The following is a 14,763-nucleotide window of genomic DNA, read 5'->3' as shown; positions in this document are numbered from 1 at the left end:
GGAGGCTATCTGGCAGCAGATGGGCAGGCCGTAACAGTGTCACCCGTGTTCCCAGGGCATCCATGGGAACCCAAGCCCTGGGCCCCAGACCCCACCTTACAGGCCTCTCAGCTCCTCCTGCCGCTGGCTCTCAAAGGTGGCGGCCTCCAGCTGTCCCAGCCGCAGGGACAGCCAAGAGGAGACAAAAGCCTCCTGCTCTGGGCTTAGGGCTATAAATACTCAGGATGCACGTGGTAAATGCTCGAGACATTTATCATAAATTACAGGTGGATGATTGTGGGTCTTTAGGCCCTGAGGCCTCTGGGGGAATATTTGAGTTCTTTGGTGGGTGGGGGGGAAAGCAGAAGCTAACTTGGTGGGTTTGGAGGGCCCCTTTCAGAGTCTGCCTTCTGGCTGGGAGAGGACAGGGTGTAGGGAAGGACGGCCGGGGGCCAGGGGCTGTGCTGCCCGTCTGGATAGTCAAGTCACAGAGGAAGCAAAGGACCAGGCCCAGGTCAAGAGTGACTCAGCCAGATGAAAGGGAGGGCACCCTCACCCCTCTGCTAGGTTATTCCATGAGCATTATTACTTTAGTAATTTTAAAAAAACAGAACAGTGATTTTCAAAAGTGTGCGCCTGTCCTCACCTCTGCAGTGGAGGCAGGTCCTGGTCCGTGTCAGTCCAGCAGAAAGTCCTGCCTGAAGGCACGTGGGGTGTTTGGTGGGGGACATGCAGCTCCCTGCGCCTGCTGAGGTGCGACGGCTCCTGCAGCCAGTCTGATGGAAACCAGCAGAACCCCCAGGTCCTCTCCCCACACCTCAACACAGGGGCGGGGATGGGGTGTATCGGAAGCTGGTTTACTCTCCGACCAAACCCTCCCACCACCGTTTCCACTCATTTTCTGCAAAACACCAGGGCCTCAGGATACTGTCCAGTAACCAGGTATGACCAGCAGGTCAGCTTCCAGGAGGAGAAACGGGCGCACATCCCTCCCCCTCCTCCAAAAACTCCTGCGCAAACACCAGGCCCCAGGACGACTTCTCATTTAATATTAGAATAATGAAAACCATGGTGGCACAGAACCACGAACTGCACTTTAAATGCCTAGGGCTACTAATGAGCACTGAACTCCTGCTGGAGCTGTTGTTGGGACAAACATGCAGAATGGGTGGCTGCAGCCACGCAAGGAAGCGGAGCGTGGCCCGCACCACTGCAGCCACAGCTGCTGCCTGTCCAGCCGCCACCCCGAACACCTCAGCTGCACCCAGAGGAGCTGGCCGCCCATGTGGAATGCAGGAGTGACACGATAGCACCAGAAAACAAAACAAAAACTCACTAATGCGGAAAAACTCCTAGAAGGAGATACATTTAATTTTCTTTTCCTTCTTTGACACCTTTCTTCTCTGTCCAAAGGGAGGTTCTTAACTGAAGCCCACAATGGGGAATGCTCCCTTTCTTTATTATCAGATGGCCTCAGCACACAGGACGCTCTGCTTTTTATCACAGGTTAGACCTTTTTTCCCCGTGGCTCTAGAAAGGATAAGTGATTACAATTTTGTTATCTTCTGAATTAAAAAAAAGGTGAAGTTGACAGGGTCGGCACTGTCTGCACAGCGGTTTGACAATTGGGGCGACAGCATAACTACTGAGCAATTTTTGCGCAATTCAAAAGCTCCTTTTTTCTTGGCCAAGGAATTAGTCTAACAAACACATCCCACTCTTGCTGAAAATAATTTTCTTTTCCCAACTCTTCTAGGAATAAAACACTTTTAATGTATTTGTCAGGAATCAACACTTCATTTACTAAGATTAAAGAAGTGATAAAGAGCAATTGAGAAGAGTCCCACATCCCTCATGGGCTCATGGTTCTAACTACAATCAGAAGAAAACCGGAAAAAGCACTGAGAATATGGGAAAACGTGTTTGCGTGTGTGATACTGTTACACCTGTTTCAAGTTCAGAGTGCTTTGCAGCAGCCCCCGCCTTTAAGCCCGCCTTGACTGGGGCGCCACGAGGCACACATCCCGCCCTGCCCGCTGTGCTCAGCACCAGCCCTCCAAGGAGCTACCAGAAGGTGACGTTGAAGGCTTACGCCAAAAGCCCCAACAAAGTGTGCATTTTACTCCCCCACAAAGCATGACACAAAATGAAGGGCAGGAGGTTCTGCACATTCAATCTCTAGACCTGGGTAGTGGTTACAAAGGTGCTGTTTCACAATAAAGGGCCAGAGGCCACAAGCACCCCTCTGTCCACCTCACCAGACCTCCTCAAAGCAGTCGCCGTGGGGCTGCATCCTCACGGGGTTGGAGGGGAGCCACGGGCCCTCATCTGCCGCTGCACCCCTCACAGCTTGGCCCAGCCTGCTGCCTGGCGTCCCACAGCTCCCAGGAAATCAGCCTCCACTCTGTGCTGGGCTGAGGGCTCCGCGGGCATCTGGGGCTCCTTGGAGCTGGGTCTCATCAGCACTCCCGTTTAGCTCTATTGGTCTCTCCCCAAGTTTTGGGGCCATCTTGGTCCAGCTGGCTCATGGTGGGTAAGTCCCCTGCGGGACCAGCCAGGGCTCTGGAGAATGCCAGGCACCTGGGGACTTTTTCTTGGCTGCCCACTCATCCCTCATTCCCTGGCAACACGTCTGGTGTGTCGCACCTCGACTGGGGTGTCCAGGCCCCTCCAGCCAGGCATACAGAAAGAGCCCCCATTCCCCCAAACCACAAGGCTCAACAAGGAAGGCAGAGCCCCTGCCTGGTAACAGGAGGCCGACCAGAGCACACTTTGCTGAGCTTCATCAGTGTCTGCTGGGGTCCAGAGCAGGCTTGCATCCAAGCAAGGCCTCTAGACCATCGGGGCCTCAGGGGAGGCAGGTGCGGGGCTAGGGGACGGCGATACCGCAGCACAGAGCTGGCCTCAGTCCTCCCCGTCCTCAGCACTGCCTCTCAGTCCCCTTCCTTCCCTTTGTCTGATAACAAGGGGCGTCTGAAGTGCTGGAGGAACAGGAGAGAGACAAGCTTTATTCTCTCCAGACAGGCCTCAGGGCAGAGATCTGGACGGAACTAACACCAAAGAGAATTCACAGAGGAAAGGAAGCAGAGGGTGAGCCACTGGCCATGCAGGGCACAGTTCATGCCTCTTCAGGTGTGAAGCTGAGTGACCAGGAAGCATTTAGTAACCTGTGCCTGGATGGAGAAGGATGCTGAAAGGCTCCAGACCCTCCCCCAGCCCACCCTGCACTTCCCCGGGTCAGCAGTGCTGGCCTCCAAGCCGGGATTCCTCTCTGGACAGGTGACTTCAGAGTTTGAAAAGAAGCCCTTGAATAGATGACACTTGCAAAAACATTTGAACCCTGCCCTCTTCTGACTTCCCTGCTCCTCCTGCCTCCCCCGTGGGCAGTGAATGCACCGCTGGAGGAAGTGCTGAGCTGTCAGGAATCCTCAGCTCTAACTGGAGAAGGGGCTGGATGCTGAGGGAGGCGGCGCCAGCCACGGAGCGCGGCCAGCCGCCCGCGGCGAGCAAGCGAGCGGCACCGCCATTTGTTACCGGAGCCCCTCCCATTGTGAAAAGCTGTGTCCCCCTCAGAGGGTTCCACTCACCCCACGCAGGGGGACGCAGACAGAGATCAGAGTCGAGGGCACCAAGCGAGACTAGCAGAAAGACAACCTTCCCGTTTAATCATGCAGCTTGAAGCTACCCTACTATTCCAATACTGATAAATCACAACTACATCACACTAGGAGGAAACAGCTGACCCACTGGCTCTCTGTACACCCATGACCAATGTGTCTTTAAGACAGAAAGGACCCCCCGTCGGCCCCACCCCTCCTCCAAGCAGGACGCACAGAGGACCTGATCATGACAGCCAGCCAACGGAAGAATCGGGGGATGAGCAAAAACCGGACACAATCTGATCAAGTTACACAAGGCAGTTAGCACTGGGATGGAAATTACTCAGACACACGGAGCCAGATCAAGCGACAACTGTCAGATGAGATCGTTTCAATGAGGATTAAAAGGAAAGCTTCTTAGAACTGTTTTTTTTTTTCAATCCCTGGCTGAGTATTATGGTCTGGGGGAAAAACAGCAACCACCGATCACCACCACGCGGGGAAGGCCCACTTTTGCATTCCCGACACCGACTGGCAGGACGGCTGCCTCCACACGGCTCACTAACCTGTGGCAAATGGAGGACAGGTCCAGCCCAACCGGAAGTTGGTATACACTCATACGTACTTCTGAACATTAAATTAGCTGGTGGCATAATCACTGTTTCCTTGTCAGCCTCCCAAGCTTAAAGGCTGGATACGTTTCAGGAATGACAGGTTAATACTTGGCAGTTTGAGTGATTATTAACTCCAGTGTCCACAGATTAATTTGCTCCTTGTGTATTTTGTTGATCTTCCTCCAAGGATTTTCCTTGTCAGACCAGGTGCCATGATGAGCTGCATCTGTGCCTCATTTAGGAGATGCGCAGGATATTCCTCAGCTCTACCCCACGCTCAACCGTTCAAAACTAAGGAAGGAAAATTACAGCGTCAAAAGGGATGAAACAAGTGATTTGCTGTTTGAACCTTTCCTAAAGATCTGGAAAACCTATGGTTCAGCAAATGGAGGATAACTAAAAGAAATAAAAAATTATTTAGCTGCCAGGGCAATGTGTTCCATAAAAGTAAATGCTCTAAGGAAACCCATTTCCTACAGGGTGCCTCCAGGTAAGGAAGGCCTAATACATTCTCTTCCATTCCTGTGTTCATGTGCCATCTTTGTATTCCGACTCAGGCCTATTACTTCCTTCTGTGGTCTTTGCGGGGTTAGATTAGAGAGGTAGGGTGTTAATGGACTTGATGAAGATTGAAGACCCACTTTTTCCCCCTGGAGACCAGCCTGATTTGAACAAACTGAGGAGAACAAAGCAGCCCCTTTGTGTCCTTGGGAGGAAACCTGTCCTGTGTGTTTCTGCAGCCAGGTCTGCTCCTCGTGGGGCGGGGGTGGCGGGGGGAGGCGTCCACAGGGATCCCTGCTTGGGGAGGACACGGCTCCTGTACCACCTGGGCCCAGCCGAGTCACTCCACGCGTGTGCCTCCCTTATTGGTGCTGCCGGTTGGCTGAGTATGAGTTGGAGCCTGGGCTGGAGTGCAGTGAGTTGCTGCTGGGGGCCTGCAAGGCGTGGGGGTCGGGCTGCTGACTGGCTGGGCTAGTGTCCCCCGTTCCCGATTCCTCGCTGTTTTCCTCCTTCTGGTTGCTCTGCTGCTCGGGACACTCAAAGTGGACGCAGTGGAACACCTGGTGAGAGAAAGGAGAGACCCGGTGAGTGATGGGTCAGTGTCGGACCCCAGAGCTGCCATGAGTCGGGACACTGTCCCCACAGGAGTGACGGCAGGTCCTTCCGCTCCCCCCAACCACTGGCACGGACAGGCAGCAACTAGAGGGTGGTAAGCGCTTTTCAGTCAGTCAGGATAAAAGTAAGTGGACCGACGAGTCTAAGAGTTGCAGGCAGCACAGCATGGATTCCTATACAATGTTCCCACTGGATTTCTCCATTTTGTCTCATGAGCTTTTCTTTCTTTTTTAATTAATTCTTACATCTGGCAGTTGGGTTAAAAGTCAGTGGGGTTGATGGTGGCAATGGCTGCATGGTTCTGTCAATATACTAAAAAGCACTATGCTTTAAATGGGTGAGTTGTATGACATGTGAATTATACTACAATGAAGTTATTTTCTAAAAAAAAGCCTACAGGGCATTACCCCAGGGGAGGACCCAGGCTTATCTCCAAGCATCCTAAGAGCCGTTGCTCACCTCCTCCTGTGCCCTCCGGAATGGAACAAGTTCTTGGTGCGTAATCATCCTCTGGGCAGCAGTGCTGGGGAGGGAACTTCAACCTGAGGTGACCTGGGCCAGCCAGGAACAAACACCCTCACATGGAGGAATGGCCCCCCGCAGGAGCCAGGAAAAGCCTGCCTTCCACCGTGACTCACTCAGGAAGCACCACTGAGCAGACAGGGCACCACTCGGCAAACAAGGGTGAGCCTCGGCCCTGACCTTGAGAACACACAGCACGGCTGGGGGTTGGGGGTGAGCCTGACACGCCCGGAGCAGGAGGTAACTGCTGGTGTGTGAGCCGGGGGCACAGGGGCAGCCAGAGGAAGCTCATGTCAGAGGAGGGTCTTTAGGGATGCCCTCCCCCCACAGAAATTCCTCTCTCCACTAACAGCCAAGTCCTCCTGGGGTCCCTGCTCTGTGGTGCCTGTCCTGAGCTCTTTGCACAGGAGAATCACATCCTCTCCTGGGGGCGTCTTCAGTATGAAGCACACAGATCGACTTTCCAAGGAGCATGCTGGCAGTTTTAAGGGAATCAATTTCCAGATCCTCAAATTCAGTATTTTCTAAAACTGCCTGAGAACATGACTGAATTCACAACACCCTTCCCCACCTCACAGAAGGAAAGCACAGCCCTCGCCTGCCCGTGCTACAGTATGCACTGGGGCACACGGACCTCCCTCACATGGATGCCAAGCCCTGGATGGGGAGCACCCTCCCGTGAGTCATGGGCCCTGATGCCTTCCGGGTCCCCATGAGAGTGAAATTTGGCCTGAGTGAGATGTTCTGAATTCAGAACCGAACTGTATATGTGACTCATGTAATTCTTTTAAACGTAACTGCAATTTCCCCAGAATTATAAAAACATTTTCAAAATACACTGGCTAAATCCCATGAATAATTCCACAATTACTTTCAGATTTGGTGTGCCTTATTCAACGAGTTGGTTAAAATCTATTTTACCAAATCATGTCATCAAATATGTATTCCTAATAATTAATCCTTATCTTCCGTCTTTTAAAATATTTTTTTCTATCTCATATTAACAAACATAATTGTATTTAAACTTATGAAGAAATTTTTACTTCTCAACCTTAAAATGTTCAAAAAATTACACTTTTTTTCCCAGAGCTCTTTTAGGGGATATGCAAACAAAATGTTTGAAGGCCATTGCTCATTGTGCTTAGAAGACTCTAAGCCCTCAATAGAGTCCTTTTAAAAGTTAATAGGCAGGAATTCCCTGGCAGTCCAGTGGTTAGGACTCTGCGCTTTCACTGCCAAGGGTGTGGGTTCGATCCCTGGTTGGGGAACTAAGATCCTGCAAGCCGTGCGGTGCAGCCAACAAGAAAAAAGAAAAGTTAATAGGCAGACTTGCAGCCACGTGGATAGATCTAGAGATTATCATACTAAGCAAAGTAAGTCAGAAAGATAATTACCATATGATATCACTTATATGTGGAATCTAAAATACGATACAAATCAACATATCTATGAAACAAAAACAGGCTCACAGACATAGAGAACAGACTTGTGGTTGCCAAGGTGAGGGGGGTGTATGGCGGACGGAAGCATTGGGAGTCTGGGATGAGCAGATGCAAACTATTACGTATAGGATGGATAACAACAAGGCCCTACTGTATAGCACAGGGAACTGTATTTAATATCCTGTGACAAACCATAATGGAAAAGAATATGAAAAAGAATATATATATATGACGGAGTCATTTTGCTGAACAGAATAAACACACATTGTAAATCAACTATACTTCAATAAAATTAAAAGAAAAGTTAATAGACAGGACCTGGAGGGAAGGCGAGGACATTTTAGGGTTAGAAGTGTTCCAGGCAAGGGGAATAATATGGGTGAAGACCTTGGGAGGAAAGAGCCAAGTGATGTCTGAGAAAATCCGAGTGGCAAACTGTGAGGAGAGGGGAAAGTCGGCAGCAGGGCCATTGAGAGCTTTGGAGCAGAAACATTCTGTGATCTGCTGGAATAGGATTTAGGGGTGAGTGCCAGTTCCTGAGGGGCCTGATGGCACAAGACAGTCTTAGAGACACTGCTGTGGTAAGCCAGTAACATGACAGGAACTGAGGCTGAGGGAGCCGGAGGCCACCAGTGGCTGGGGGACCAGAAGGCAGAACCAGCACCCTGGACAAATACCTGGTAGGGCCCCGGCTATCCTACTGGTGCTACCGTATCCCAAGAGTTTTCTCCCTTTGGCCTCCAGACTTCTAAACCAGCCCTAGATAAATAAGATGATGCAAGTTGTTGTAAAGCTGTCATCGAACCTAGGCGCAAATGCTGAGGCTAAACTGTAAGCATGTAACTGGCGTGTAGTGATGTGCTTGGAAAGGACTGGTGGGTGCCTGGGCCTGCGTGGACAGCTGTGAGAGGCAAGCCATGTGGCACAGGGCCAGGGCCAGGCCCTGAGCCCTCGCCACCCACTGCTCCCAGGAGAGCTCAACCCTCACTCTCCTTGGGTCAGGCCCACCCGTTCCTTCCAAGTGGCCTGCTAGCTCAGAGGACCTACTGAACTTGGATCTTCCCATGTTTCCTGAGTCCTGGATAAGGGCCTGTCTTTAGAGGATAAGGCACTGGTACCCCGGGAGTGGGCAGGATGCAGCCAGGCCTGGACACCTGCCACTCTCCCTGAGAAAGGACCAGGTGGAGGAGACCGCAGGGGGCTCAGGAAGTGCAGAGAGCCAGGGGGACGTGGCTGCCCCTGCTTCCTCCTGGGAACTCTACAGCCTCCACAGCTCGAGCACACACACCGTGCACACCCACACCACGCACACAGGCACACGTGCACTATGCACGCGTACACATGCACCCTTCTTCCGCAGAATCAGGTTCACGGAGAAGACAAATGTAATATCAACTGTGAAATTATACTTAAAATATAAATTCCATGCTTACCTTCCTGCGTCACTATTTCTTCCATATTCCCACTTCAATTCATTTATCTACCACTGTTTCAAATTTCACCTTTCAAACTAATATGAAGCCCGAGACCACGCATCCTCTTTGTATGGGCAGAGTGTATTTTCTCTTAGAGTGAGCCGACTTCTCTCCTTAAAGCTCAGGCTGGTGCTGCTTCCTGTGGACCCGAGGCAGCCCCCAGTCTCTCCTTCCTTTTCTTTCCTTTCTCCCTCCCTTTTATAACAAATCTTACCCCTTGGGCCCACCTGCAGGTGCTTACCTGTCAACAGCCATAGGGGAGGGCCTTTTCTGGGGATTTAAAACCTGTTTGGGCTGTCAGCTCTCACCTGGGCTACTCAGGGTAAATTTGAAAATCCTCTTCTAAGTAGCAGCTATTAATACCTCTTCTCCATCAGCTCCACCTTCTTTGAGCTTCTGAAGTGACAGGACCACCTTCTGGTGGGTTATTGACAGTCTCTTGCTTAGGAGCATCTGTCTTTCCAAGCACGGGGTGGGGCCATGGAGACAACCCCCCAGAACACATCTTGGCTTCCGCACACCCCCCGCCGCACTCTCAGTGGATCCTCTCCCTAGACCTCCTTGTAAACGAACAAACATCCTTCCCTTTCTCAACACCACCCAGCGTCATCTTTCGTCCCCAGCGCCTGCGTCTCCACCTGTTCTGAACGATGCACTTTACGGCACCGTCCCCGTTCTGACCTGACCTCCTTACCCTGCCCCGTCACGCCCGCAGTCGGCTATGTCACCCCGCTCTCGCGCTCCCAGTCAGCATCTCTGTGGCTGCTCCTCGGAGCCCTAGGCTGATGCTAACCCTTCAACTGGTTTAACACTGTCCTGCTGCGTATTACCTTTCCCAGTGAATGGGTTTTCTCTCCTTGTGCTCTCACGAACCTCCCTTCGGGTCTCTTAATTTCTAGGCCAGCCTGTGAGGCTCCAGGGCCCAAGGCCCAGCCCCACCTCCTGCCTGTGTCCTGACCTGTCAGTTCCCATCTGACTCAAGGACCGAGGCGTGGCCGTTCTTTCTCTCACTCAGGGCCTTGAACAAGAATAACAAATCAATAAAAACCCTGGATTGAAAAATAAAGTTAGGGCTTCCCTCGTGGCGCAGTGGTTGAGAGCCCGCCTGCCGATGCAGGGGACACGGGTTTGTGCCCCGGTCTGGGAAGATCCCACATGCCGCGGAGCAGCTGGGCCCGTGAGCCATGGCCGCTGAGCCTGCGCGTCCGGAGCCTGTGCTCTGCAACGGGAGAGGCCACAACAGTGAGAGGCCCGCGTACCGCAAAAAAAAAAAAAAAAAAGAAAAAGAAAGTTTAAAAAGATCTCAGTGCAGCCGGCTGCTATCTAACGTCTGGCTGTCACCTAAGGAAGGGTCCCCATGGGTGACACAGTCCTGAGAGGCAGGGTGGGTTTCTGCTCCATGCTGTACCCATAAAAAGCCTGGAGGACGCGACTACAGCGAGCGCTCAATACTGCTGGTAGCCGGACCCCTGCTGTTGCCCCGTTCCCACTGTTACTCCCATTCCTCTAACTTGGGTGACTTAACTGCACGACTGTCTCTAGCCCACTTAACCAACCTGTTTTAAAATAGCTACTCGAATGGCTATTATTCCTAACATACCTAACGGTACTGTTTTGGTGTCCTCCTGTGGATGCTCCTCCTTGGAGAAACCATAGCCATGCCTCTCCCTGACCCTGCAGAGCTCAGCGTAGGCTCTGCCCTCTAAGCTGGGGGAAACTGGGAGCCTCTGGGAGCCCCGGGAAGCCCTAGCCGCCAGCAGCCTGGCCGAGCCTCCGCGGCCAGATGTGAGGAACCAGGGCTGTGTCAGGGCTGCGCTTCAGGCTGTGACCCCGGAGTCCCAAGGGTGTCACTAAGGGACCAACTAACTTTGATGCGGGTTCCCTGAGCATCTCCAGAGCCAAGCGGGCTCTGCCAAGTCAAAGGCAACGCACAGGAAACAGTTAACTTTGTAAGTCACAAACCACGTGGTGAAGATTCCAAGTGAAAAAGGGTGTTTTACAGATGGAAAGATGGGTGTGGAGGTAGAGCGTGCAGCGGGAACAGAGTGAGCAGGCTAAGGGCGGCAAGCTGGGAAAGGACCGGCGCCTCCATGTTCCAGGCTCAGGCTGGGGGGCAGGACACGGTGACGCCACACAGTAGGCGTGGCCAGAGGAACCAAACACAGTGAGGAGGGTTTGCAGGTCAGGAGGTCCAAGTGCATTCTTTCATTCACTAACCCATTCATTCATTCATTCATTCATTCCAAAACACGAGGCACCTCCTGCACCCCCTCCTGTGAGGCCTGGCCCCCTCAAAGGGTGCACCAGCCAGTAAGGATAGAGACACGTGAGTGGACAGGCTCTGGCCACCACGGGAGCCATGAGGGTGCAGAGGAGGGGCCCCCAGTCGGCCAGTGGAGCGGGGGATGCCACCTAAGCCGAGTCAGGGAAGATGAGGCGGTCAAGCAGGACTGGTCAGAGGAGGGAGACCTGGTGCAGGAGGAGGGCGACCACTGTGGACTCCCCAGCCAGCGTGATGACAAAGAAAGGCGGGCGCGGGGGGAGGTGGGGAGCAGGGCGGCAGAGGCAAGAGGCCATGGCTCAGGGGACTGGGCGAGGGCCCGGCCTGGACCTGGGCAGGGAGCCAGGGTCGCCGGACAGAGGAGAGTCTTAAAAAATTAAGTATTTCTTGAATTAAAAATACTACAAAAAGAATACATTTGTGGTGACAAATAATACAAGTGCCTGAGGAAAGAAAGTAGATGACAACAAACCCTTAAACTTGAAATACCCTGAGATAGAACATAGCAATTTGGGATAAACAGGAAAGAATCATTTTTAAAGGATAAACAACAGAACCTGATAACAGGCTTGGTAAGACTGACACAGGAGAGGGAAGGATTCTTCACAGCCTCTAAGGATCCTCTGGGAGGCTGGGGGCTGGGGGACTATGGTGCTGCAGCGGGCACAGCAGGGGGGTCCGAGGGGGCTCCAGGCCCAGCCAAGCACTGGGGGCCTGGACTCATCCTCAGGGCCTTCCTTTCACTGCTTTTGTTTTTTAAACTTCAGTGACCTCACTGAGCATAAACACTGGCCTGAGGCTAGATCACACAGTCCCTGCTGTCAGGACCTCTGCCAGATGGAACTCAGCCCACGAGTGGTGAGTGGGATTCAACCTCAGGGTGGAGCAGCTCCAGAATCTGTGCTCTCTCCATATCAGGATGCCTCCTCACACAGACAACATAATAGCAAGTGAGAAGGAACACAGTGTGAGAAATTAATTTCACCTGGAAGGGAAGATCAGGGAGGAAGGCGTGCATAAACTAGGCCTTGAAGACAGGGCGGGAGTGGCCTTCCAGGCAGAAGGGACAGGGAGGACTTCCAGATAAAGGCTTGGGGCCTCGCTCGCTCTCGCTTTCTGTACAACAACGTGCCAGCTCAGCTGTCTCAGTCGATAATCCAACCCACTGGCCTTGAACCTAACATGACAACAGTGCGAAGCCAACACCCAGCCAGGTCCTGGACCACTGCAGACGAGGATGAACATCATGGTGTCTGTGCCTCACCATCATCTTGTGCAAGGCTGGGGTTCTTCCCTTACGACCCTAGGCCCCTTCGGATGTGCATCCATTGCAAACGGGCATCCAGAGAGGGGGCCTGTGGGCGGTCCTGACTCTGTTCATGGGAGCAGGGGTGGAAAGTGAGCCTGTCCTGGAGAAACTGGCACCTTCTCTGGTGGCCAAGTGGTCGGGGCTGGCCCGAGATGCCTGCCGCCCCTGCAGAGGTGCAAAGAGAAGAGAGGCTGGGATGCCTCTGCTCTTTTCACACACACACTGGAGGTCGCTGTTGCCTGGAGGAGTCGTCACTGCCACGAGGGGCGGTACCGGGTGCCATGTGGAAACTGCCGCTTGTCCCTCGCACCCCTAAGCTCCTCTCCCCACCGAGCACCTCAGGCCTCCCTCTCGGTGGAACAGCCAGGTGCTGAGTTTCTCTTCGCTCAGAAGCTTGTGTGATTCAATTTCTTTCCCCCGAGCCTTCCCAAGACTGCGATACCCCTTGGAAAGGATGTGACCAAAGTGAATGAGGCATACAGGGCAGAGTCACACTACTGATTTATGCAAATCCATTACCCCAGTCGCCGCATCATTTTCCCTTCCCTTCTCGGCAATCATGTATCCCATTAGCCTGTTTGATTGCTGCTGCTCACGAAGGGGCACCTTCGCTGAACCAGCTTCAACGGCCTCTGGATCTGTCTTCCGAGAGGAGCCAGTTAAATTGGAATGTAGTCGTGTGTATGAATCCGACGCAGCCTGAGTCACATCCGTGTGTCCTTTTTTGTAGCTGCTGTTTATTATCACTTTGTCTTTCCTCTCTGGGAGCCAAAATTCTTGACATGTTTGAGATAGTCTGGGGTGAACCCTGGAAAGGATGTACACAAATGTGCTGGCCCCTTCTTGGCGAACAGGCGAATTCCTTGGCTAGCTACTGTTTGCCGCCTTTCATTAGAGGGATTCCCTGAGCACTTTGTTCAACGTGTCTTCAAGGTTTTTAAAAGCAGAGAAGCCTCTGCTAATTTTCCCAAGTTGGGCTAAGAGTCCACCGTGAACTGTAGCAGAAATCAGGAAAATTTAATAAATGTTGATCAATGACTCTACCTTGCCTTTCTGGTTTCTCCTGAGTAATTTTCACAGATTGCTTTCATGCCAACCAATACAAATAGGATTTGAGCCAAGCTTTCAACTTACACTTACATCTTTATACAATAGATACCTCTCAATGATACCTGCCCAGAGGTCAGACACAGAGACGTGGCTTCTGAATTACACGCCCTGAAGACTTCCTCTCTCCTTTCGCAATGTGTGGTGTAGCAGCATCACGCACACACTCAGCACTCAGCAACATTAACTGAGCCTGAGGACAATGACAAGTACATCCTCTTACACTCATCTCAGGAACAAGTTACGAGTCCATCTTTAGACTGGAGAGATGTTTTATTTTTGTTCCTTAAAAATGAAGACCAAGCGTTTCTAACAAAACATTGCAAGTTAAAACCAAAGTTTCACGTATGTACATCTGAACAGCCCAAAACATGGTTTTCAGTTAAGGAACCCATTTCATAGGGAGACACTTCCAGTTTGTGAGCAACAACTTTTCAGCATTGCTTAGGGGTGACAGGATAACCCCATAGTTTTGCACAAGTATTTATTCCTACTAGGTATGGGAGTAAGCTTCTTGGTGACACTGCTTATATACGGCAACAGTTTTTTTAACTTTCCAGTGTCACTTTCCCATCTTCACATAGGCCAGGGCACTCACAAATAACCGGAACTCCAGTGCTTGGAAGGTTCTGGAAAACAGCCTTTCCAAAACATATCACAGGGACTTCCCTGGTGGTCCGGTGGTTAAGACTCTGTGCTTCCACTACAGGGAGCACAGGTTCAATCCCTGGCTGGGGAACTAAGATCATAAGATCCCACATGCCATATGGCCAAAGGAAAAAAAAAAAAAAAGAAAGAAAACACATCACCCCAGGTAGTCCCAGAACTCCCGACCACCGATTTTTATGTGTGCACACTCAAGAGTTCCAGGGAGTGATTCACTCCCTTGTCTTAATTAATTTGGCCCTAGACTGGTAGGGGTATCTTTTTATTTTTGAAAAACTAAAACAAAAAAGGAGAAATGTTCTAGTTCCCAGGTAGAACCGGGAGACACGGCCTTACCAGGGCTCTGGCTCTCCCCGCAAGGCCGCGCGGGTGGCCCCGCTGCCCTGGGCCGCTTTTCACTTCATCCAGGCGATGTGTCTGCTTTGTCTCAAAGGCTTCCAGCTGCAGGGAGACTGCAGGCCTGACTCACCGCTGGCTCTGCAGCAGGACACGGCTGGACATCATCCTCTATCCATCCCGCTGCCCGGCGGCCCCCAGGCCTCACCTGCTCGGGTGCTGTGTGCACCTCCGCCCAGGCCGGTTGTTTGGTGCAGGATTACTGCTGCTCCACTACAACAGGCATAAGGCTTGTGGAGCGCCTGCAACAACGGCGT

At 52.1% G+C, this 14,763-nt stretch overlaps 1 protein-coding gene across 4 annotated transcripts in view; it reads right to left on the bottom strand.

The window, feature by feature from the left end:
* Positions 1-14,763, bottom strand: part of BTBD9 (BTB domain containing 9) — a 411,236-nt gene that overhangs the window by 1,702 nt on the left and 394,771 nt on the right. For 2 of the 4 annotated variants that reach the window (XM_060109198.1, XM_060109199.1), the window contains exon 11: positions 1,018-5,253. In XM_060109198.1, the coding sequence (XP_059965181.1) occupies positions 5,056-5,253 (198 nt within the window). In that variant the 3' untranslated portion in view covers positions 1,018-5,055. Of the gene's footprint in view, positions 1-1,017; positions 5,254-14,763 lie in introns of those variants that run through there. The other 2 variants (XR_009533527.1, XR_009533526.1) reach the window with 2 other exon arrangements.

Source organism: Mesoplodon densirostris, chromosome 10 (assembly GCF_025265405.1).
Source record: "Mesoplodon densirostris isolate mMesDen1 chromosome 10, mMesDen1 primary haplotype, whole genome shotgun sequence".
NCBI classification, from domain to species: Eukaryota; Metazoa; Chordata; class Mammalia; order Artiodactyla; family Ziphiidae; genus Mesoplodon; species Mesoplodon densirostris.
Note: the sequence above shows the minus strand (reverse complement) of the source record. Positions and strands in the feature narration are given on the sequence as shown.